The sequence below is a fragment of the Thunnus albacares genome, chromosome 24 (assembly GCF_914725855.1).
Source record: "Thunnus albacares chromosome 24, fThuAlb1.1, whole genome shotgun sequence".
NCBI lineage: Eukaryota > Metazoa > Chordata > Actinopteri > Scombriformes > Scombridae > Thunnus > Thunnus albacares.
Window position 1 is genome coordinate 3005371 of NC_058129.1, and position 26976 is coordinate 3032346.

General features: G+C 40.7%; 1 protein-coding gene across 2 annotated transcripts in view; it reads right to left on the reverse strand.

The window, feature by feature from the left end:
• The window catches only part of LOC122976409 (E3 ubiquitin-protein ligase HECW2-like), a 32030-nt gene extending 16178 nt beyond the window's left edge, over positions 1–15852 (reverse strand). Inside the window, exons 1-9 of one of the 2 annotated variants that reach the window (XM_044344859.1) lie at positions 15336–15852; positions 8695–8802; positions 8328–8422; positions 6258–6333; positions 6005–6174; positions 3826–3968; positions 3049–3149; positions 1232–2184; positions 270–414 (exon numbers count right to left, since the gene is read on the reverse strand). In XM_044344859.1, the coding sequence (XP_044200794.1) occupies positions 270–414; positions 1232–2184; positions 3049–3149; positions 3826–3968; positions 6005–6174; positions 6258–6333; positions 8328–8422; positions 8695–8802; positions 15336–15732 (2188 nt within the window). In that variant the 5' untranslated portion in view covers positions 15733–15852. Of the gene's footprint in view, positions 1–269; positions 415–1231; positions 2188–3048; positions 3150–3825; positions 3969–6004; positions 6175–6257; positions 6334–8327; positions 8423–8694; positions 8803–15335 lie in introns of both variants that reach the window. The other variant, XM_044344858.1, reaches the window with a different exon arrangement.
• Between the last annotated feature and the right edge of the window lie 11124 nt (positions 15853–26976).

A 26976-nucleotide genomic window follows, 5' to 3' on the forward strand; every position in this document is an offset into this window, starting at 1 on the left:
AGTACATTTACAATCACATGAGAGTGAAAAGCACACACACTTTCAGGAGTGTAGTAGTAATACAGTTCATAAAGTAATACATTTGAGCAATATAAAAGCACTTTTATGTGCAGGCCTACTGTACATAGAAGATATGTGATATTTTTAATGGTTTGAGTCTGATTTTTTTAAAAAGATGCATACATACTGTAGTTGCCATGAGCTGTATAATGTGATTTTATGGACAGAATTTATGTCTCATTTACATAAATTTCAGATTTACCACTTACCAGCTTCAGAAGTCCCTCCTCCTTGATCAGCTATGCTGCTGCTGGTCGGAGCAGCTGCTGCCACTGGCCCATTCGCCTCACTGCTTGATGACTCTGCCCCTTCCTCCTCCGCCTTTGGAGCCACTTCTTTTCTTGTCTCCACCTCCTGAGGAAAGGAGAGGAGAGGAGAGGAGAGGAGAAGAGGGTTATTAGCAATTCTTGTTTTGTAATGAATCATGTGATCACTTGAGAATTGTTCTTAAAGTATTAAAAATATATTATTAGGTTAGTATTAGGCAGAATCCAAACCTCCAAATTTCTGGATTCAGCCTTAAGGTCAATTCATACGTCCACATGGCAGTATTTGTTCAAAGTATTGGTGAGTAAATGAAAACACTGCGGTTTGTAAAATTCACAGACTGGATTTTACAACTCTGGAAAGTTATCATGGCTGCAATCTTGCTACTAGTGCACACATGTGGAACACATCTATGTCTGCAGACCCCAGATCAAGGTATTTATTTAACCGCATGTGCGTCCGTGGTCCACGTGCAACTCCACAGCTGTCCGCAGAGTGTGGAATGCAGAAACCATGAATTGGCCTTTATGCTTAGCTTTAATTGGGAGCAATTTGCTTGATAAATGTCTTTTTTACTCAGTTGGCTCTTTGGAGTATCCTTAAAGCTACAGTATGTAAGTTTTATATAAGTTATACAAGTTTTTTTGTATTTATTTGTTAAAATCTGCTGCAAAGTATATCTTAATGTGAGGAAGTGTTGTCAAAAGTGTCTGTTACCCAGGCTCATCAACAAGTTTTTAAGAAATCCTCGCCCTTCTAACCACAGGAGTCCAAAGTCAGGAATAGGAACTCACATAATTCTTCAAAGTTTGACAAATATCCTGGTCTGGAGTCCTGGTTATCTAATGACAGAGTCTGACAAAGATTTTCCACAACATCTAGCTTCAGTTCTACAGCTGCTCACCTGAATGGGTGAAAGTGGACCACCACTGAGTGAAGGACTGCAGGACACTTCCTGGTTTGCACCTGTCCAGCTGCTCTGCTCCTGGCAGGTACATTCCCCCACAGAGGCACCCGGCCCAGCCTGGGTCCCTGGGCCTTCTGCTGCAGCTGCCTCGGCCCCTGATGCCTGACCTGAGTTGGAAGCTGTGGAGGGTTCTCCGCTGATGTGTGCAGCCTCAGCTGACGCTCCAGCAGCCTCTGTGGTCACAGCTTCTGCATCAGCAGAGGTTGATGCTCCTGTCTGTGTTTGAACTCCAGCTGCACCTTCTGCAGCTCCAGCTCCAGGTTCAGCCCCTGCAGGCTCAGCCCCAGGCTGAGCACTGGCAGAGGAACCGGCCTCTGCTGCAGCTCCAGGTCCAGTACCAGCTCCAGTCGACCCGTGTGGCTCTCCTATGGAACCCTCATTCCCTTGTCGAGACTCAGATGTAGCCGACCTTCTCGATACGTCTGAGGTCTGCTGAGTCTTTGTCTCCTGTGATTGGTCCCTGTGCTGCCCTGCTGTCTCCTCATCCTCATCTGAGTCTATGTGCAGCATGGCGTTGAGCCGTGTGTCCGTTGGAAAGCTGGAGCGGAGTTTTGGCGAAGGCCCCACCAGAGGTCGGTCCCCAGGGCTCCTGGGAGCTTCAATGGCATCCAGGTAGTCATTGAGTGACACCTGCCGGTGGGTGTGGCTGCCCAGAGCCGGAGGAACCAGATCCTCTTCTCCCACCTGCCCAGGCTCCCGCCACACGCTGTCATCGCCATAGTAACAAGCCCCATTGACTAACAGGGAGCCCTCGTCAGATCCTGTAGGGGAGGGTCCACATGTGACGCGTGAGGATGAGGAGGGGTGAGGGAGGTCTTCGTCATCGGAGGGACTGCCGGGGTCGCCGTTCACAGCACCACCCAAGATAGTTCCCACTGCATCTGGAGAGGCTTCTGAGTGAAGGAGAGGATGGACCAGGAGGAGAGAACAGAAGGATAAAAAAAGATTGTGAATGTGATTGTGAAATACCTTCATTTGCCCTTTGCTGAGACTTAAATGAGAAGATGAATACCACTCTCATATCTGTCTGCTAAATACGAAACTAGGGCCAGGAGATAATTAGCTTAGCTAAGCACGATTGGAAGCAGGGGGGAAACAGCTGGCCTGGCTCACTCAAGGCTTCACCTCTAAAGCTTTGTAATTAACATGTTGTATCTTGTTTGTCAGGGGGTGGTTGGCATTGTTGATGATAGACAGCAGTTTGTTCAGGGTCCCGCTCCATGCCACCCACTGACCCTGCACTATTAACCAGCCTTGGGAATGATCTTGTTAACTGTGAAACTATTTTTGACTGCAAAACACTTTACTGCTAATTAAAAAGGGCCTGCCACTCACTTACATTACCCAAAAAAGGATGATAGAGATTAATTGATTTGTTGCCAATCATTAATTTAATCGCCAACTGTTTTGATAACTGATTAATTGTTCAGAGTCATTTTTTAAGAAATGAAATGTCCAAATTCTCTGGTTCCAGCTTCTCAAATGTGAATATTTTCTAGTTTCTTTAGTCTTCTATGACAGTAATACTGAATATTTTTGGGTTGTGGACTGTTGGTCGGGACAAAACAAGACATTTGAGGATGTCATCTTGGGCTTTGCGAAAACAGTGATAATCATTTTTCACCATTTTATGACATTTTATGGACCAAAAAACAAATTGATTGATAGAGAAAATAATCAAAATATTAATTGATAAAGAAAAGAATCATTACTTGCGGCCCTAAAGTATGATGCCCACACACACATACACACACCTTCATGTCCAGTGGAGGTGATGTCCACTCTGAACAGCAGCTGCCCGCTCACATGGTCCGTAGGGAGGCGACGACACAGGCTGTAGGTGACTGGCTGATCGCTGTACAAACACACACACACACACACACACACACACACACACACACACACACACACACACACACACACACACTTTAGTTACAGTATGCCCCTACTGGATTTCAATACTAAACCATAGATTTAAACACAAACACACAACAAACATTAATTCAAAAGCACATATGGGTATACACACACACATTTAAATATATACTGTACCCTCACACCAACATGCACAGTGTTTCAGTTTTGAATATACGAAAGAGTTTGCCAGAATAGTGCATCCATGTGCAATTAGCGTGTGATTCAGTGCTGTTATAGCCCACCTCCTACCACAATAAACTGTCAACCTGTGGGAAACACTGCACACACACTACTCATTATGGTTCACTGGAGTACAAGATGTCCTCTGTTGTAGATCAATATCAAATCAATGCCTGAACAATGAGCTGATTGGGACCTATTGATCGGTATTGACTGAATTATGTTGAGTCACTGTGCTGACGGTCAGATGTTTTGTCTGTCCGTCATCCTCAGACATTCTCCCTTTCTGTCTGAAACCAAGCAGGAGGCGCTGCTTTAAAGAAACACACACATTTATCAACACACTCTCAGTACAACTTCAGATTCATGTTGTGTTCTGCTCATCTGACTAACTGTTTACAATAATGTAAATATGCATGTGTATGTGGACTCACTCAGCCGTCGGCCCCTCCAGAAGTCTCTGCACGGGGATGATCAGCTGACCCAGAAACCGCTTGATGATTGGTCGGCTCTTGGCGAACTTATCTTTCACCTCGATCTCCAACATGTCAGTCATCAGAGCCACAAACGTGTATTTCTACAGGAGGATCAAAAGGAAAAACAGAGATTATTTTTTGGCGATTTATTTTTAATTGAATGCTGTATTACATTACATGGAAATGTGCTATATTCAAAGTTTTCTATGTTTTGAATTTAACAAAATTTTAAATTTAATTCTATTGACCTTATGTGGCCCATCCATCTTTTCACTTGTTCCAAATGTGCTTCATCTCTTTAAAAGGTACCCTTTTAAAGTTCCCCTCCAGTCAAGAAAAAAAAAGTTTTTCTACTTGTTCATTCAGTTGGATGTTTGAGCTTCACCGTGCAGAATAATGTTTGTGCAGAGTTTGACACTAGATGTTTTCACATTCATCTGCTGAAGGAGGAAAGCTTCTCTGTGCTCACCTTCAATCTCAGTTTAAGGTGTGTACCTATGAGCATGATTTGTGACATCACAACAATTTAGGAGGCAATCATGGTTCAGTATGCAACTTACACAAGTGTGATGTGGGAACATGAAGCCTCCAGTGCGCATACACCGAGAACGGACTTTACAGTGAAGTAGTAGACATCTTGTTTCCAGCAGGAAAACTTTAACAATTAATAATATTTGCATATTTGTAGATTCTGTATTTTTAATGAGGGGGAGGGAGGAGATGTCATTTTAAGGATGAATTTGAACTTCTTTGTGGAAAAACCAAATCAGACACAAGTTATTAGTCAAAGTAGTGTGAGTGTTGATGCCTCAGTGCTGGCAACAGCTGCAGCCGGAGGCATTAAGTTTTTGGGTTGTCCGTCTGTCCCATTCTCATGAACGCAATATCTCAGGAACACATTGAGGGAATTTCTTCAAATTTGGCACATATGTCCACTTGGACTCAAAGATGAACTGATTAGATTTTGGTGGTCAAAGGTCACTGTGACCTCACATCTGTCCCATTCTTGTGAACGCGATATCTTAGGAACACTTGGAGGGAATTTCATTACATCTGGCACAAACATCCACTTTGACTCAAAGACGAACTAGAATTTGGTGGTCAAAGGTCAAAGGTTTTTGGCCATAACTCAAGAATTCATACGCTAATTATGACAAAGTTTCTTTATTCTATACCATAACTCAGGAACAAAAGGGGAGATTGTGACCATATTTCACAATCGGTCGGGTACTGAATTGGTGACACTTATCTTGGTGCCTTCTTGAAACTGTGGTGATTTTATTGAATTCCGTCAAGTCTTCACTACAAATATTATGAGTCTGGACAGACTGTAAACTGCAACTTGACTGGTTGGCAGAGGCATACAACCGTGAGGCGGTATTTCTAGTTTTTATATGGCTTCAAACATGTTCAGAGAGGACCTTTAACTAGTAGTAGTGCTGTTGTACTGTTGGTCACACCGGTGCACGCTGGTGTCATGAAGAACAGTTTTGTTTCTCACCATTCCCCTGAGTTAGTTGTTCTGTCGGTGTTTACAAAAAACCCCCACAGTGCACCTTTAACTTCCAGTTGCAATCTGCAGTTGTAAACACTAAACTAAATTTCTCAAACATGGAAACATACGTCCACATTTATGAAGGTATGAAAACAATACGTTTGGTTGGATTACAAAAAAAATCTATCTTTAATAAAGTTAAAGAAGTCCACAAAATGCTGCATAGTGTTGTTGTAGTATTAATTATAGTAACATGACTAGCTGTTCCTAGTGCTGAGACCACTGTTAACAGCAGTCTATGTTTGAAAGACTGCTGTGAAAGAAAGTCTTAATGCTACAGGTTATACTGTAAAATGGATCACAAGCAGCAGATGTCACCAGATTCCCAACTCCGGTTTAGACAGGAAGTTAAAAGACAAGATATCGCATCGGAAAGCTTCCTTAGTAATGCACTCCAAGGTGTCCTGTTATAAGAAAATAATGGCGTTAGAGGAGGAAATGACACTGTTCACCTCCAACTCACCCCTTATTTTCATATAATGTGACACCACTTTATGCATCAACACCTATTTCATTCAAGGCATTTTTGGATGCCATGATGTGTGCATTTATAGGTGTGGGTGTCTGCTTCTTTGTGCTGACCTCGCCATGCCACACAGGGTTGATGGTGTTGGCTATGATGGAGGATCGTCTCTCCTGGCCGTGGTGGGTGAACTTGGGGAGGCCGCTCCTCTTGCCGGGCTGGATGGACATCTTTAGGTATGGGTCTGGGTTAAAGAACATGCCCTTCTTCAGGCCTGATGCCCGGATGTCTGCAATGGCAAATACACATTCATGAGTGTGTGTGTGTGTGTGTGTGTTTTGGACCAAAACTGCACAGAAACATTCCTCTCACCTGACAGAGTGAAGCTAACTAGTTTCCGACAGTGCTCAGTCCCTGATTGGTCCTCCACTTGGCCTTCACTGCCCACCTGATGAGAACACAACCCACAGGAAAGTAGTATGAGTGTTTCACTTACCAGCCACCTTTTTAGAGTGAACTTAATTCTCTCAGAGAGAAAAACACATGAGTTTGATGAAAAATTAGGAAACATCAGAGAGCGAGAGGAATAGTGGCTGGAGAGCTCTGATTAAAGCTGACTGACTGTTTTTCATTTTGCTGACTCAGCTAGAGCAAATGTCTCTCCACCTAAGTTCCTGCTGCCAAGAATCCAGTGGCATCCGCCTTACTCCATTCACTTCCCTGCCCTGAGTCCAAAATATTTCGCCCAATAAATTCGGGGGGGGCTAATGGGACAGCTGACGCAGCTGCATGTGATGTGATGAACTGAAGTCAGTGCTGTAAGTGAAAAGGAAGAGATTTTGAGTATTGTTCATCTGTGCTATACCCTGATGTGTGCATTTACATAGTCACTGTCACTGTGGAAAAAGGAGGAGGATGTGCATCTGATAATCTGATCACTGGCCTCTGGAAGACAGTCAGCTGGCAGGATTATGGTTGTGACTATCAAATACTGGTAAAAAAAAAAGGGCTCGCATTTATTAGGCATCTCAGAGTAGGAAATTAGTCTTGACTGGGCAGAAATTTCCAGAGTGATGCATTTTGCTCCTGCTTTTAGGTATAGGAGTAAAAGCCTTTTACGCAACAACCTTACTAACAAAGGCTACAGAACCGACAGCCATTTATGGTCATGCACAAGGCAAGTTGTAAAAAACTGTTGTGTTCAGAGCAGGTTGAAGCCCTGGTTTTTGACTTGCAGCGAGCATTTCTACATACATAAACCTAAAGTTTTGGAATTTTGACCATGTTTAGCATAGATATCCAACATCATAACAGTATATAAATAACAGAAAACCACAAAAAGCATGATACTGTATGTCCCATTTAACTTATCTGTGCTGATATTTAGGAGAGCTCCAGAGGAGCTGCATGGAGATGGTGTTCAGGCAAAGACAATCCATGTGAGGATGCTTGATGAAAATGAGCTTATTAAAAGATACTATGCAGTTAGTTTTGTGACTGATTGTGAAAGAAACTGATAGCCTCACAACCTTTTACATTTTTTGAAATGGGTAAAAGGCAGCTTTGCAACAGTGAGCAATGTGTCAGAACAGTTTTGGCACTCATCAATCAAACTCTTAATCAATCAAAACTTAAAGATAATGCAAACAACTCAGGGGCCCTCATAGCTCCAGTTTGTACCTACATTGGAGTCACTTAAGCCCTGGGCAACCCACTTTTTCAATCTTTCAAAAACCCAGAAGGTGGTTTAACAACACTTAGTAACAGAAGATATTTCCAGACTCTTTTAACCATCTGGATGAAAAAAAAAATTCCATCTGTTGCACAAAATTTTTTAACCCATTTCTCAAGTTGGAAGTAATCCAGGAAGCCGGAAAAATGATATATGTCCTAACTCTTTTTTTGTAAAACACGACAAATTGTTAAAATGGAAAATATTTGGGAGAAACATCAGTTCATAAGAAATATAACTGATAATTTTTTAATCTTTGGTATATGTTGAACAAATCGAGCAAGGAGATTTTCCGTTTTCATTCCCAGCTATCATCTTCGGATTTGGAATAAGAGGTGCAACCTGTGAAATGATTAAAGAATAGGTCGAATCATGCTACAGACAGAATATTGTTTCTGGAAATATTTTTACAACAGCGGTACATGTTCATTGACCTCCTGGGTAATTGTGAGATGTTCATACTGGCACTCTCAGTCCTACTCTGAGTATGTCTTTTGTCCTAGTTTAACTTTTATTTTATGGATTTAGGAATTCTGAGACACTTAATAAACTGGGAGAAAAGTCAGAGGTAGAGAGCACAAAGAGAAGAAGAAGGCTGAATAAAAGATTAGAAAGAGAAAATGAGAGAATGGTTAAAAAAAAAACTAGGTGAGGGCATGACTACAGGGACGTCAGGGAGATGTTGATTACACACACACACACAAACGTACCGGTACTCCAGGGTTCTTGACGGTGATACAAGGTGTCGTTGCTCTCAATGCTCCACTTACACCGTGATAGTATTTAAAGCAGATCTTAGTTTCCGCTGTAGAGAGATCATATACATTCTCATTTTCATGCAATGTGTATTAGGCCTGTGAAATGCAGAATACGAGCTATCTTGCCCTCTCAAAATGTGTTAACATACAGAGGTCAAGCTGCTACTTTTACAGTGCTGGTGAGTTGATAAAAAGAGTTTATTTGTAAAATCACTGGTCTGACTTGAGCTACTATTAATATAAGATTCATTACAGTTCCAGAAAAACAAAACATTAATGTCAAATCTCCTCAAGCACAGGACCTATGGAGTCCACTCACGCTCCATGAAGTAGGGTTCTGGCTCCAGTCTCCACACGATCTGTCCTCTCTGGGTGCCGTTCACACCGCGATTCTTGGAGTCCCACACGTTGGCCACACACGTCTCATCTGTAGAACACACACTTACATGAATATGCTTTTTAGAATGTTTCAGGAACACACACTTGGTTCTATTTATACACTTTTGGGAATTAGGCAACAATAGCAAGGTGTAAGGAGACAAAAGCAGGGTGCCTGGGACCAAAATTATGAGCTGGATTTGGAACCATAATCAGTTAGTTTGTTAACCTGTACACTGATGTCGGGGTTCTCTTACTCTTTCAAACATCCATTGAGCCCTACCAACTAAATTAAAGTTAGGGTTTTTGTACAAATTCAACAGATAAGGTTTTTTTTAACCTTTGAACAGGCCAGCTGTTTCTCCCTGTGCCAAGCCTTTATGCTAAGCTAACCGGTTGCTGGCTCTCAGAACAAAAGTGCATAAGTGGATTTCCCAAAATGTTGATCTATTCCTTTAAAAGGCTGAAGGCAACCTTAAAACGCCACGAAATATGCAATAAAAATTGTTGATAATGGCTTAATTTAATTTTAATTTAATTTTAAAAAGTTCATTAGTTGAAGAACTTCTCATATATTCACAGGATCTTTGCATTTTGAAAAGTTCCTCATATGTGAAATGTCACAAATTTTTCTCTATAATGTGTAAGTACTATGTCACCCCTCATTTCCAGTAACTAAAGACACTGATTTAAGATGTGTTCTTGGTGCATGGATACACTTTGCTACAGCACTGCTGGTTTTTAACAACTTCTGTTTAAAGTTCTGTGGCAAAAACTGAGCACTTACATTAGTGCCTGTTCATGGGCATGTCAGTATGATAACCTTAAGGGTAATTAATCCCATCAGTCACTGGCAGGCTGCCAATGGCCTTGGTTTTAAGTCTGGTTCGTGCATCAGTCAAATGGTCTTTCAGCTTGTGCAGCAGAGTTGCAATTAAGTAGGCAATTAATCGATCGGCAAAAAAATAATTGGCTACATGATAATTGATTAATCATTTAGTTATTTCCAGCTTCTCAAATGTAAAAAAAAAACTCTTTTTTTGTCTTGTATGGTAGTTAAATGTAATATTTGGACTGTTAATTAAACAGAACATGTAATGAGAAAATAATGGGCAGACTAAACAATAATGAAGACAATTGGTAGTTGCAGCCATACTGTGCAGCCTCTTACATTGTTTTTTGTTATATGTGACATCTATGGAATATAATCTGTGATTCAGTGGCACAGATACAGATTTTTACTGCTGAGATTCACAGCATGAGCTACTTTTGCATAATGAATTATGCCCGAATCACCAGCAAATCCCTCAATTCAGCAACTGTTTCGGTGCCACTTTAATAATTAAACTGTTTCACAGAGGCCACCTTACAAATCCACACTAATGTTCTTCTTGGGTCTTCCTACCATTTGTAGTCTTCTCGTGATGCCATCACTGATGCTGGTATTTCATTGCAATTAAGTCTTTACTTGTTCTCAGTTTGTGTTGTTTGGATCTATTTTGCAAATTTTACATGAGAGGTAAGGGTGTGTGCTGCATTGACAAACCACCATGGAGATTACTGGTTCCCGGGGGAAACTCTGCCCTCAGGTCATAAACCACATCCCTGTCTGTGCCCGTTAAGCCATCAAACATTTATGTTTACCACCCATGTAAAGGATGACAAATGGCCCGTGTCCTAATGGATCAATGCTGATGTCCGTCAGCCAAACACACACACATAGACACACGCACACACACACACACACACACACACACACAGACACATATACAGTTCATCCCTTGCCCTCTGTCACACCAGGACACCATCAATAAACTGAGCTTTTGTCACTGACAGCAAATAAGTATTCCTCACACATACACACTTGTCTGACCTGGTAACCCTGCAATCACCCAAGCCTTATAAACTACAGTCTGAGAGGTGTGACACACACATGCACCCGTATACACACACAGGTCAGACAGCAGAGTGAGGTCACGGAGCTCAGGCGGCTCCATGGGAGAGTGGCCGACAGCCAGGCTGGAAACAGTGCTCAACCCTGGGGAGCAAAACCCCAGAAATCCCCCTGCCTGGGTCAATACCACCGAAGAGATGCAGAGCAGCTGGAGGGACGGAGAGCTCACCTTTCACCGACTTTCTCTATCTTTGTCTCAGATAAAGGATTGTCCACAGGCACTCACTCTCTCTCACACACACACACAAAATCGGTCACCTGTGGTTTGAGACAACCTGAGCTTTTGTAAAATGGTGTGTATTTCACTGACTGCTGAAAGCTGCTCTTTCTCACCTGAGCTGGAGAACTACAGGACATTGCCAAGCCTAGCAGAAACTGACTGGTATCAGAAACAGTCTTTTATCTCAGATTAGACTCGTGCTACCATATCAGAATGAATACTAACAATACCAGCCGGTGGAAAATATAATATTTGTATCAATGATATGTAATAAAGGGAGAGTAATATAAAAAAAACACACTTACGCATCACTTCTTCTTTGTATTAATATGCTTTCTTGTACTTACTGTATCACATATATTTATTATTTCTCTGTATCAGGGCTTTATTTCTAGTAGCTAAGAGGATTTTTTAGAAACACAGCAACTGTGGATCTTGTTAGTGACTGAATGTTATCTCTAGCAAAGAGAACAGAAAGCAGAACTACAATAAATTGAAATGTGTCACATAAAGTAAGCCTATAATGTAATTTTAGCTGCACAGAGCCCTTAGTTCTATGATAGAGCAGGGATATTATGGTTCTCAGTAGACAGAGATGGTGCCATTGGCCAGTATACTCATCCATTGGCTGTGGTAGTATCTGTTCATTTAGTAGATTTTGGAGAGATAGAGTGGCTGGAATATAGTGAATAGTAAAGATGATGCTTGCTTTTTGCCATAAATTTTGCAAATTGCTAATCTTTTTGCTAATTTTTTTTAAGATATTGGTGGAAGGTGTTGCATTTTTTTTATAAATCATGGGGAGGGTTCAAAGATAATATCAGCAACTTTGAGGAGGTCTGAGCCAAAGGGACTTTTTTAAAAAGTGAAACATAAAGTTCAGCTGCTGTCCCTACACTAGTAATTTTTGTACGGTCCCTTACATTAAATATTGTCCTAATGAGACAGCTCAGATAACACTTCAACCACTATTAAGTGAGAAGAGAACAATGAATTTGTGGTGCTCATAATGTACCAGAGTCCCTTAATGTACATAAAAAGAACATCTGTAGTGCAGATGGTATATTTTTAATTTTTGAAATTTCAAATATTCAGATTTTTTTATTTTTGTAGTATTGTTTAGGGACTGACAGGTGGCACTTCACACACCTGCTGTCATTCACAAGTACATCACTCTAGGATGGGGACGAGGCACTTGAAATGATGTGTGTGTGAGAGATAGAGTGTGAAGTATGAGAAGAAACATACTGCTCTTAAATGCTTTTGATGCCAAGTCAGCATCACTTTTCATCAGGGTAACCTCACCATCTTTCTCTTGCACACACACACACACACACACACACACACACACACAGACACACAGACATACACACTCCATTAGCCAGTTAATGCAGCAGCAGTGGGGCTGATGTAATGCTCTAACCTTGAGGAGATGAGTTACACGTCGCACCCTCTTCAATAACGCTATCGTATAGCTACCCTATAGCCATTGTTATTACACTAGCAGACAAATATGAGGACAGACAGGCAGGGAGACAGACAGTGGAAGACACAATATGGAAGTGAGAGACAGAGACAGGCAGGAGGCAGGAAGACAGATAAGGATGATGATGAGCAAGCAAGAACAGACAAGTGCCACAATGGACGTCTATTCGAGATAATGTGCTACGATTTGGGGATTTAGAGGTGTTACAGTAAAATGAATGGTCTGAAAAGGTGGATTTTTGTTCAAGGCACTGTGACACAGTAAAATGTTGCTCCCTTTATTCCAAGACATCAGGCCTGAAGATCAGATGTGCATAGAATTTTTTTTTTTCATTTGTTCCACATCTGCTTTCGTTTCTTAAAAGGTACACTTTGGGGTTTTTAAAGTCCCCCTCCACTCAGAAATGTTGAATGTTTGAGCTTCACTGTACAGAAGGCTGTTTTCACATTCATCTGCTGAAAGTGGAAAGTTTCTATGAGCTCATTGAAAATCTGATTTTACAGGGCAGGCCTACAAGCATGATTTGTGACATCATAACTGGTTTTGAAGCTAATCCTGCTCCAATATTCAATTTACAACAGTGTGATGTGGAAACTTGAAGCCTTCAGTGCACAAACACTGAGAAGGAACTATTCCGTGAACAAGGAGACATCTTGTGTCCAGCAGTTAAACTTCTGAGATGAAATATATTTATATATTTACAGATTCTGCGATTTTTAATGAGGCAGAAGGAGGAAATGTAATTTTAAGGATTTTGTAGTGGTAATTTTACTTTTTTTGTGGAAAAACCATATCAGACACACATTATTGTTCCAAGCAGAGTATTTTTGTGTGTCTGACAGGGAACTTTAAAAGTTGAGTTTTGGACTTGGTGAGATTAAAGCTAACAACCCATGATGATGTTACCATTCAAGTACTATCCACCGAGGCTAGCTTCTCCCAGACTAAAAGAAAACAGATGTGGAAAAATATATCAGTGAAATATCAGTGTTGAAATGACTGACCCACTGATCAACTGATCATTCCCTAAATTCTCCTGAAGTCATGTACATGAGGCTATAGTAAGAGCAATGTCTTTTTTTAAGGAATGGATTTAAAAGTGCTACAATCACTGCATGTCCAGCTAACTAACTTACCTTCTACAGAGTAAGTAACCTAACATTACATCCAAGACTCGGGAGCATATTATTAGCTAACTACATTATTTTGTGTGATCATAGGTGTGGATTTTTAGAACATGTGCCCCGCCCCCCAATAAAAGCATGAAAGAAGAAGCAACCGCTGTAACGTTACTCATAGACACAACAATGCCTCTGACAGGGGCGGGTCTTTTTTTTCTCAGAACTGGGTCTTTATTTACTCCCAGAATATGAATATGAATCATGAGCTCATACAACCACTGAATCTTTGAAGATAATTATCCCAGCCACACACACATTGCTAAACTTGACCTTGTGGATCGTAAAAAGATCTGAGGAATTCATTTCTTTCAATGAAAGACGCAAAAAGGCCTTTAGATCATTTCATTAAATGTCCCATGGCTTGACTTTTTGAGGCTAACTACGTTCCCTCAGAATTCTGTAAAGACAGAAAGGAACAGAAAGGAAAAGGAAAGTTTTGTTTTACAAAATAGGGCTTAGTGACTTTTAGTTTTGGTATACTTCAACAGACTAAAATATTGTCTTCTCTCCAGTAACTGTCTAACAGTACTTTTCAATTTCACACTGTTAACAGAGAGTTTTGATCTACTTTCAAAAGCACAAGAATAAATCAGTTTTGCTCAATATGGGACCTGTAAGAGTAATCCTTTATGTTTAAGATGTGATTTCGACTGTCATGGCTTGTGTGTAGATTTAAACTTTTGAGTCTAAGGTTTTTGTTTTCCAGAATTATTTACAGGCTTTAACAAGGTCTCCTTCTCTAATAGATTAGATCAATATTTTCATCGGTTAAGGCCAAAATGTGTTGTATTCTTGTTTTCAGTTAGCTTCAATAACACAGTTCAGATGTACATGACTCCTAAAAATCATCCCAAAACACACATATGTGTGATATGTTGATATGTTTTGAATGTGCAGAAAGTTTTGAACATTAGCAGAAATCTTGCTGAAAGACATATGAGCTATAAAAGTCCAGGGGTTTATAAATTAATTAAAATGAATTAATTCATCACTGGCATGAATGGGTGCCACATGCACATTTAAAGAGGTTACTTTCCCACACAAAAGACACAAAGGAGGACAGAAGAGTTAATCATCCCTATATGTGTGTTGACTCAGCAGGGATAATATTAAATGAGAAAAGTTGATCTACAGGAGGATAAATATTTGAAAGCACTAAGAGATTGAATGCCTGCTTTTGTGTACATCTGTCTGGAATTAAGGACCCATTGTTTCAAAAATGACTATGAATTTCAAATAGTAAATATCATTGTAAACATATGTGTAAAATCAGCACTGTTATGCAAAGAGCTCCAGGACCTACACTATGGCTTCCAGAGTGACGCTGCTTCTTGTGCTGAAACAATCACAGTCAATTATATTATTAATTCATAAAGCAAGTAAGCCTTGTTTCAACTACTCAAATGTGAGGATTTGTTGATTTCTTTCTGTTTTATATATCTAAATAGAATATTTTTGAACTGTTTGTCTAATAAATTAAGACATTTAAAGAGTTCACCTTGGTCTCTGGGAATTTTTGATGGGTGTTTTTCACTATTTTCTAACATCCTCTAGATTCACATTCTAAGGCTAAATTGCATATGAAAATGGTTATTGGATGCAACCCTTGTTGTGTCACAAGAATATCCTCCATTTGTCCTTACTAAAATACAAAATAGAGAGCTAGAATAGTTAAAGTCCCCTTCCTGAAGCAGACTGTTCCATGTTGTGCGCTTCAGCGAGGGGAAGTGAGTATGCTCACCAATGTGGTACAGCCCAATCCAGTCGGTGGCATCCACTTCCTCTTTGATGTCCCAGGAGATGACCAGGTGACTGTGACCTAGAGTCAACTGGTACGTAGACGCAGTGAGTGATGAGCGGCTGTCTGATGTCACTAGGTCTGTGTCGCTATTGGCCCGCTGGAGCCCCATCCCTGCTGCTTCTGGCTGGACCCCTGACGAGGAAGATGATGCCGAAGGGGAAGCCCCGACCTCGCCCTGCACCGACAGGCTGCGGAGGTTGTCTGGCCCGATTGTGTACGGCCGGGTGTGCGGGTTGCGCCGGCGCACTGCCAGCAGGTGCTCCCGGGCGCTGCCGTTGGCCGACGACGAGGTTGACGGGGAGGAGGAAGAGGAGGAGGCGGTGGCAGCTGTCGCCATAGTTGCCACCGAGGCAGAGGCGTTGAAGGGCGGGGGCGAGAAACGAGGGGGAGAGGAGGAGAGCTGGTGGTGGTGATTGTGGTGCTGGTGGTGGTGATTGTGGGAGTGGGGTTGAGGGTGAGGATGATGGTGGTGGTGGTGATGATGATGATGGTGGTGGTGGGGTGAGGAGGGGGCAGAGGAGGTGGAGGGGGTGGGGGAGGATGACTGGGGGCGGGGGCGGGGGGGGAGGACGGCCGTTGCGAGGGAGGGGCGAATGGTGGAGGCCAGTTGGGTGTACCAAAGAAAGAAAACAAGAAGGGAGGGGAAAGGAAGGAGAGAGTGTAAAACTAGACCAGACTGAAGGAGCAATAAACGTCTGGAAAGCTGAAGAGAAGAAAAATTGATAAATAGACGTAGAGATGGAAGTAAAGATGGGTGAATGAAGTGATAATGAGGCAGGAAGTGCACTGTCCAAGGCACCTCTATTTTAAAAAAACACTTGACAGAACAGTCTGGATTTTGGTGTCCTCGCCACGCATTTCTTTTCCCAGCTGGTGTTCCTTTGGGCAAGGCACTTTAGAGTTCCCAGGTTCCACTAGTCATCATTCAAGGTGTTATGAGGAGATGTGAACAGGACTTGAACCCTCTTTCAGTCTTTTTCTCTCTTTGATCAGTCTTTTATATCACGTTTCCACTAAATGTCGATATTGTTGATATATCCCTCTCAACACCCTGCGACACATGTCCATTTTCACATATTATAAGTGACAACCACGGAGCAACACCTTGCTCAAGGGCGCTAGAGTTCTTTGTAAATCATCCAGGCACCCATTATGACCAAGGAAAGCGATGGGGGTGGGAGATGGGCAAAGAGAGAGACGAGGAAGGAGGGATGGCAAGTGTTCCGGGAATCCTTCCGCTCGTTTGTCCAGGGAGGAGGGGGTGATGAGAGGGCGTTCCTACGATCCACAGGGAGGACAAGGGTGAAGGGAGATTGGAGACCTATAGGAGAGAGAGACAGAGAGAGAGGAAGTAAGAAATGTGAGTAGGGGAAAGAGGTAAACAAGGAATGGTGGTCAGTATTTTGTGGTAATACATGGTAGGGCTGGACCTAAAATTCACAATTCACAAAAAATAGTCAAATCATCTTAATAAAGATAAAAGTTAAAACAGCTTCTTCTTGTGTTGGCTCCCTTCAAGTTTATCCTAATTCTTTAAAGGATATGGTTGGTTCTTATTGTAAACAAATCCTATGAAAAGACCAAAATCAACAACAAATTGATCCACTAAAAGTACAGTATTGTGTGTATATCAAAGCCTGATATATCTTATTTCACTATGCTGTAGAGCTGTCCTGTGGTCCAAAAACTATTAACAAGGCCACACACACCAGCAGATCTTTGACACAAGTTACTTTGTGATATTTGGGAGATTTTGAGTAAAATGTTCCTCATGTATAAAGAATATTGGTCTGTTTTATAAATGTATTGTCTCAAAAAGAACAGCTACGGTGTAGAATCTTATGTGAAGTATAATTTAAACAAAAGAAAAAGATCCCTATGTGCACAGTTACATTCAGGAACCAGCAGGTTCAATCCAGAGGAGGACAGATTTTGTTTGTTGTGTGATTTTTTTTGTCCAGAATGAGGTTCCTTTCTTGTTTTACCGTCCTGTCTACAAGGAGGTAAGGAATGTACTTCTTAGTAAGATGTCCTCCATTTATGTTGATTTCTTTGGGCTGGATGATTATGAGAAACCTCAAGAAGGGAACCTTTTTTGTGGCAGATTTTATTTGCCAAGCTTGAGAGAGAAGGGGGAATATTTTGTTTAAGACCGAGCTGTATAATAATCTGTAATTTTGTAATGAAATGAAACATTTGACCATTGCAACTGTACTTTAGGTGTCTTGTAAACCCATGAGGGTTGGATACTTTGTGTGCATGACAGAAAAATAAAAGAAATTCAATAATAATGCTTACTGTAAAGAAACCAAACTATTTGACAGAAAAACCTGGATAAATTGAGATTTTGACACAATAATGGTGCTAAATGAAAAGTCAGGAGATCACAAAGTATACATCCTCTGGGGAACATAAATGTCTGTACAAAATTTCATGGCAATCCATCTGATAGCTGTTGAGATATTTACCAACAGACAGACAGAAAATGTGCTGCTGAAAATAGTTCCCAACAAATGCACTCTTTCCTCCTGTGTGAGTAGAAACTACAGTGACCAGCTGTTTTAGTAAATTACTGAACCTTTTTTAAACACTGAAACTATACGTTTGTGAGCTGTTTTTGAAGATTAACGTATTCAGTGGGAACCAATGAGCTTGGAGCTGAGAGCCACAGACATAACATATTAAAGCTACATCATTTAAAAGGCCTTGTACACTCCCAGAAGTGCTTTCATTTGCTCTGGCTAATTACAGCTCGGCTGTGTCCAAAATCACTCCTTCATTCACTACTCAATAGTTTATTCAATAGACCCTTTTCCCAGCAGACTTTTTTTGACTTGTCAAGGCAGGAAAAACAAGGGTGAAATTTATCACATTAATGATGGCTGCATTCCTTAAAGATGAGTCAGTTCCAGGGATCCTGTATTGTGTAGGCTTACTCACTGATATAGCTTACTCAGACAATTAATGGAAAGGAGTCATTGTTAATGTCATTATTTAAAGGGAAGTTCAACCTGATGTATTTCCCATGAATGTGGCCATTGTGGTTCTATGTGTCATGCTAACTTTTCTCTCTCCAGATGTGTTAAAGATTCAGGAAAACAAATGATGATTTTTACAGGAATCATTTCAAACGTTTGTTTTGGAGTCTGACCAAAGATAAGAATAGAAACTAGCCACCAGTAGCAGCCGTTATGGCTAACTGCATATATGTCAGGTTGAAATAAACCTACATTTTCCAAAATGTTAGGAGCATTTTTCAATATAATGCAATCCAGTACAACACCACCACCCATTATGGAATCAATAACAAACATAAAGAATTACAGATTTATTATTATTGAATTATCACCTTTCTGACAATATCACCACTGAACATGTAAAAGCTTCATAAAAGTGGATTTCATGGCAGAGCTGTTGTATTGGATTGCATTATATTGCACAAGTGTTCCAAATAAAGTGCTCAGTGAGTGTATAGTGGATAATGTTACTAACATTACTGATTCATCTGCAGTTTATTTCCTCCATCTGATCATTTTTGTCTATAAAATAAAAATAGTGAGGTTATAATTTTAAATAGAACAAGGTTATATCCTCAAATTGTTTGTTTTATTCAATCAACTGTCCAAAACTCAAAGACATTCAGTTAACTATCATATATATGACAAAGAAAAGCATTAAACCCTCTAATAGTAAGTAGAGAGTGATTTTGGACTCATGCCTTTAGTCAGGTTGTGGGTGGAGCTATGCTGGGAATGACAGGATGTCACTAAACTCTGTGAACTAATAATAATCATAACAGTAATGGCCTAACAGGTGCAACCAAACTTACAGGAGAATGAGTCAGCTGTCAGCAATACAGCACAATCTGCAGACTCCCAGACAGTCTGATCAGGCAAATTCAGCCTTTGACATAACCCAGTCTTTATGTTTGTATATCACTCTGATACACTTATTTCGCAATACAAAGATAGGTTTGTACGTTGCTTGCACAATATGACTTTGTGAGGATATCTCCATCATACTTACATACACAGCAGCGGCTACTTCAGAGGTCAACAAGTTCAGCTCAACTTCCTGAATGGATAGAAATTAAACCATATCCTGTCGACCTTTAAAAACACTTGGGCGCACACACACACACACACACACACACACACACTACCTCTTCTCTTCACTGTCTCTCTTCTCCTTCATTTCATTCTCTCTCTCGCACACACACACACTCTTTGGTTGCCATGGCAAGAGGTGATTAAGTCAAAACCGTGTCTCTGCTTCCATCACGTCAAACCTAATGATCAACCACCACTCCCCTCCTTCCTCTCCCTGTCCCATTCTCTATCCTTCTTGCCATTACGAGACCAAACGGATGTGCACTCACGCACTGGCACACCATCCCCGGATGCTTCTGAATTAGTTTTGCAATGTGCTGCTGATTGAGAGCGAGAGAGAGAGGGAGGGAGAGAGGAATATAGAAAACGTGTTGATAGTGTAGATAGGAAAAGTATAACATCTTATACCGCCATACTGGATGTTGATTTGTACCTGCTTTAACACATAAAATAGAGATAAAGATTAGAATCAAAAATTTAATGCTTTTAAGAAAATGTAAGATTCATTTAACAATGGCTTACATCAGTGTTTATGCATGAGACTCAAATAATTTTGGGGGGTATTTTTGAATTTTTTCATTTCAAATGTCAGTGTGGAAAGTTGACTGACACAGCGTGCATCTCCAGTAAGTGGAGTCACTTTAAGTTACAAAAGAAAAAGAGAAGTTTATTTATATTTCAGCAACATTTTACAGGTGGAGAAAGCTTGTGAAACGCTGGTATTGCTCAAAAAACTGCATTTAAAATATCACATTTTGGTCATGTCAAGAATGGAGAGGCTGACCAAATCCTATTTAAACCTTTCTGTCACAACAGACTGAAACTTCTCTTTCCATGGAAATGATGCCTTGTGGAAACTCTTCTTCACATGAACTAGAAAGGCATTAGAGGAAAGCACTAAAGGAAATGAGGCGTAACTGGTAGCCTACTGTATGTAAGTACAGAACAACTTGTGCATAAACGTAGGTTATAAATAGGCCACTTGCTCATTTTCAGAGGAAAAGTTAGGAGAAGAGAAGTAGGAGAAGGAGGGAGAGCCCTTCCTGTAAATCCCTTTATAGAGGTGTCCAACCACAAAGCCTTATCAGACCAAATCATCCAGATGGATAATCTACAGTGTCCCTCAGAACTTGATAAATCTGCATTTTCAAACTTTGCACCCTGGGCTTTGAAACACTGCCTTCATATCAGGTAACTCAAGACTCACATTCAAAAACTGTTTCATATGGAATGTTTTACATAGTCTCTAAGTTTGATCTTTCTCATGTCTCTCTGAAATGAGAAAGATAAAACTCTGTTTTGTTATGTTAGATGTGATTGTTGGAGATGAATGATGTTGTGTTTTTATGTAACTATGCAACACCTATTTTACACACTGAGAGGACAGAGTATTGATTAATGAATCAATACTTTATTTCCCTGCACACCGCAGCAAGCAGGAACATCTGCTTATAGTGAAAGCAGAAGGTTCATGGCGATATTGAATTCCTTGATCAATATATTTTTTAAAGGGGACATATCATGTTTTTTCTGCTTTTCTGTTATTCATATACTGTTATGATATCGGATGTTAAACATGGTCAAAGTTGCAAAACTTGAGGTTAATATATGTAGAAATGCTCCCTGCAAGTCAAAAGTCAGGGCTTCAACCTGCCCTGAGCGCTTCGTTTGCAACATTTTTTTCTACCTTGCGATTGAGCTGATGTCAGATTGTCACACATGCTCATAAACGGCCGCCCATTCCATGGCCTTGGAACATGTATTGATGTATTTGAGAAGTTGAAATTTCAAGTAAAGAACAACAAAAAAAAAAACCCAGTGAAACCCTACCACTTGTTTCATGGTTTATTGATGTAGCCTCTCGAGCAGCTGGACGTCAGTCATGACGCAACCTCCGGAAGCTAACCAATCAGAGCAGAATGGGCTGATCAGGAGGGGGGGCCTTTAAGGGACAGGAAGCCTGCTTCGGACAGAGGCTGATTGGAGGGGCTGTGTAAAGGGCCAGTATACGATAAATAAGGAGTTTCATGAACTGTAAATCATGCAAAGATATTCCAGTAAAGCCCCAGAATAAAAAATACACACCTGGAAATGTGCAGAACATGTCCCCTTTAAACAACTGTCTGGAGATTACGCTTCACTTAGCCAGAGAAAACAAGACTTGCAGCATAATAAAACATGGGGGTTCATGTGGTGATACACGTGTGTCTCGGAGTAAAAGGAAGAAGCGCATGTGTTCTTTGAGACGGGCGAGACATGGAAAAAACGCTTCAAAAAAAGCTTTCTGTGTCATCTGGCCTTAACAGTATTTCACCTGCATTTTTCAGTCATCTCACGTGCATCTGACTCCTTCAATCAGTTTAATCAATACAGCTGTCTACATAGGCGTGCGTCGCTGCAACCCAAAACATATTGTTATGCTTTAAGTCTTATCTCCTACACTAAAAACTGTGCCTGAACATCTCTAACGTGCTGCTTTCACTACACAGCTGTGCAGACATGGTGATAAAAGGTCAAAATTTACCCAACACACCAGCACATGAAATAACCTTTAGTGAAACAGTAAGGGAGAGGTTGAAGGAGGAGTGTTCCCACATGTTGTGATACTTAATTTTAGCTTTGAATTACGGTTTCAACATTTACTCTTCAGTCCAGTTTCCTTCTTTACTGAATTGATTCTGTTTTTACACCAACAATGATGGGAGCCGTGCTACAATAAAACTGGTATTAAATCCAGGCTCACACACACACACGCATGCACACACACCCACACATTCACGCCCACACATCTGGCCAGATAGTTTTATAAATAGCTTCGGGCAGAGGCCATTGCTGAGCATGGTGCTGTTGTCAGAGTTTAAAGCTACTTGTACTGACACACACACACACACACACACACACACACACACATATTCATACACAGTCTCAAAATTAAGCTGAATGCCCGGATGCTTTGTACTTACGAATTTGAGCACACACGCATACCCTCTCTTTCTCAGAAAACACACCAAAAACTACTGCACTCCACCCTGAAAGTCACACAAATTAAAACCCTGTCCCACACACACACACACATGAAGCTCTCAGGAGGTAAGTGTCCTTGATCCAGCAGCAGGATTAAAACAGAATGGGGTGGGGTGGGGTGGGGTATTTACTGTTGACAGAATGCCTTCTCTAATCCGCTGCATTACCACACGCTTCAATCTGCAGCTGGAGCTCTGCAGCCATGTTTCCATCCAGCTGTCCAGCAAATTTGATCTCAGCAGACTGCAGTGAAAATAAAATGCAAATTAGGGGTTTCTATCAGCTGGGTTGGAAGGTCTGCCTCAATGCAAAATGTATATAAAGAAACACAAACTTTAGTCTGTGTCATTTACTAGTTCGTAAAGGGGAACGCCAGAAATTTGACACATCAGTTTGTTTACAGGAGTACTACTGTATGCAGGACCACAAGCGTCATGGAAATAGTTATAAGACATTTCATTTATCAAACTATAGCTCCCCAGTCATCTCCAGATGTGCAAAACCAGATAACCACTGAGATGTCCTCCAGACACACAGAAGACATTACACAACTGTTAGTACTCCCTGTGACCAGCAAACTTTTTTACCTTTAAATCATTATAGTTGTGTTACATGTTGGCTTTGTATAAGAAAGGTAAGTTTGTGAAGTTTTCAACTGTGTTACGTGGGATCAGTTATAAAGCTGTCAAGTGTAGTGATGTCATTTGATTTGCTGTCTCTCTTCCCACTCCAATTTAATTTACATTTGGCATTTAAACTTAGACGGTGAGTTATTAATACCTGACCTGTGACGTAACCCCTGCTTTCCCATCCGCTGCCCCCCACCCACCCCGCCATCTCTAACCGCTCCAACTTCCCTCCTCTGTCCTCCCTCTCCTCCCCATCTCACACATACTCAATGAGGTGACCTTTGACCTCAGTCAGCCTGTGTCATACGGCTCAGCATTCCACATTAGGCATGCACATAAAACTCTGCACTGGTCACACCAGTGGCTTAATACAGAACTGCTTTAAGTATCAGCAAGTGCCAAGCATTACATTCATTCCCCAATGCAGCAACTAAAATCTGAATTATCCTCTGAGAACTATAATGATACTGCAGTAATTGTGTGTATGTTTAAGAGGATAAAACAGTTTTTGGACAAATCTTTCAAATGATCATAAAAGTAATTACATTTTTTTTGTCCATCATCACATATATGAAAGGATTTTATCACAGGGCTGTGGCTTTGTAATTGAACAATCGTTGGAATAGGGAAGAAGATTCAGCCTGGTTGTAGTGACTGAAATGACATTTGGTGTTGTTGTTGTTGAGCCTGTAGGAACTCTACGCCATGTCAGTCTCAATCCACTGCAGGAGAGGAAAGGCTGATTCACTAGACTGTATCTACAACTTTTCAACGAGGGAAATCGCCCAAATGGTACAAAATGAAAAAGATAACAAACAGCCCAAAATAATTTTTACAGAAAAAACTCAATCTGGTAACACTGGCGTCAAGCTTCTGGGTGGGTATTTCCTATCGTAGTGGTTAACTGACATCTTGGAGCAGATACTGATATCCATTTCAGCTTAACAAGGAAACACTGTCCTCGGAGGAAGGAATTTTGTACTAAAATGACTTTGGTGCATCCTCACTTGATTTGACTAACTCAGACTGCTGAAGCCTCGTATTAACATCAGATAAACTTTAGTATTTCTGCGCAAAACAAGGACTGTGGATTTTGTCCCTCATTTCTGCACACTCCTTCTCAGAATTATAACTCGCGACCTAAATACAGCAGCATGTCCGCAGCAGAGCTCATCCGTTATAATCAACTGAAACTGCAACACTGACCACAGAAACCGCTGCTCATCTCTATTTTTTCATGGCTGGTTTATTTTTTCTCTTTCTCTACGCGTAGCTATGTGGCCCTCCAACAGGTAGAAACTACATAGAACTGTGTAAAAAAACAAGTACAACATGTTTAAAAATGAACGAGTTGAGTCTTGTTAGATTCAGCATGACTTACGCTTTGAAATCAAGTTTAAAAAGCTCCTCATAACTGCAGATCTTGCCTTATAATAATCATATTTTGAGTTTTCTTCAGTGTCGCAGTGATCCAGTAATAATCATCTGTACGTCCATGGTCACAGTGCACACAGGAAGTGCTAAGAGTTGATGCTGCATGACTTTTTATGGTGACAATTTGCAAAAATGTAAACAAATACAGGCTAAAGACACAGACCACAGCTAACTCACATTGACTCCATGGCAACATGTTTTTATCTGTAGCTGCAAAACTTAGAATTGGACGATCCCCAACAAAAGACAAAAAACAATAGGAGTGATAATATACAGGATGGGTTCACAATTTTTCAAATTTGTCTTGAAACAACAGTCAGGAACCCAAATGAACACTGAAACATGTTTTTCTTGCTGTAATCATTCCTCCTGTTCATACTGACCATAAGAAGATCCCTTCATAATGCACTTACAATGTAAGGGATGGGAGCCAAAATCCACAGTCCTGCCTCTGTGCAAAAATATATATTAAGTTTATTATTAAGTTAATATGAAGCTTCAGCCAGATATCTTTCAACGTTACAGTGTTTTTAGTGTCAAAGTCCTTCTTTTTGTTACTATACTTCCATCGCAGCTCAACAGGGAAACACTGTCTGAGGAAACACAAAGAGGGAATTGATGCTAAAAAGCCTGATATAAGCTTCAGATAAACTTTTAAATGCATTTTTGGCCTCCATCAGGCCAAAATCCAGAAGTCCAAAGTGGAAGCTAGTTAGTGTAGCTTGCTAACGTTAAGATTGACTGATTGCCCACTGGATGATTCTTCCCACTGGACTGTAATATGATATATATAATATTTAATATGTTATAAATATAGAAAGGCTGCATTACTTCAATTTTTATGTAGAATTAGCACTGACTGAAATAGGATTTTTTAGTCTGGAATCAGTATGATATGTGGTACTGCACTGAAAAAAATGTCAGTTTCATATTAGCGTGACATAACACAACATAAATACCCCTAATGCAATTATATCTTTAAATTAATTACATTTCAGCTACGATGGAAGGAAGGAAGAGTCCAGTTAGAAGACACCATTAAACCCACAACAGGAGCTTGTAATCGCTCGTACATGTCATGTAACATAATGATCCATTGTATCTGCATGCTCTGCTACTATTTAAACATAGAACTGTGAAAATCTGCCATCTGGGAATCTCAACAGTCTTTCTCAGCCCCCCCGCCCGCCCGCCCGCCTTTTGAAGAAAGTCATGTAGTACTTCAGGGGGCTGCAGGCTCCACTCTGGAAGATGAGGTGGTGGTTGGTGGGGAAGGGGGCATTGGCGCCAAGCTATCAGCACACACACACACACACACACACACACACACACATACACAAGCAAAGTCACCCCTCCACACATAAATGCTTTCACAAACACACACACAGAGGAGACAGTGAGTGGATTGATGGAGTGTGTAGACTGCATCACAGAGCTGACTCATCACTGCCCCACTGTCTCTAAGACTGTTTGCGTGTGTGGTCATCTCTGCAGGGTTTTGATTTAGGTGTGTGAGATCATAAGCTAGAATGTTTTAGGTGAGTACCTGCAGTGGCGAAGCTTCCCCACTTAGGCCGGACATTATTTTTAAAAAAGGTACACTTCCTGATTTTGGCATCTTGCCCCCAAATCCAAAACATCCCAATGAATATGGCGTGTAGAAAACTAACAGGCATGCATGTCAGGAGAAACTGACACTCATGCCAACAACTGTCTAGACCCAACCTAACATTCTGAGAAACAACTTCTCATTTACTTTTTTCTCAAAAGAATTTACAAGAGTCAACTGGTCAAGGCAGATGGCCGCCCACCTAGAGCCGGGTTCTGTTGAGGTTTCTTCCCGTTAAAGGGGAATTTTTCCTTGCCTCTGTCGCCAAGTGCTTGCTCATGGGGGAATTTTGGGTCTCTGTAAATTAAAGAGTACAGTCTAGACCTGCTCTATGTGAAAAGTGCCCTGAGATGACTTTTATTGTGATTTGGCGCTATATAAATAAAATGAAATTGAATTGCGTGATCATCTGGATCCTCTTTCATGATTCTTCATTTCCAGTCTTTACAACAGCCTGCATGAAACGGTTTTTAATGTCAGGGGTAGATTTAGATGTATATTGATGATAGCAGCTTAAAAAAAATATTTATAACTCATGATGTCATGACATCATAGATAGGGCTGCACCTAATGATTATTTTCATTGTCAATTATTTTGTTGATTTTTTTGGTTTAAGGTGTCAATCACTGTTTCCCAGAGCCCAAGATGACGTCCTCAAATGTCTTGTCCTGTCATAGAGGACTAAAAATTCACAATTGAGAAGCTGGAATTTTGGAGAATTTAGAAATTTTCTTCTTTAAAAAATGACTCAAAATAGTTGGCAATTAATTAATGA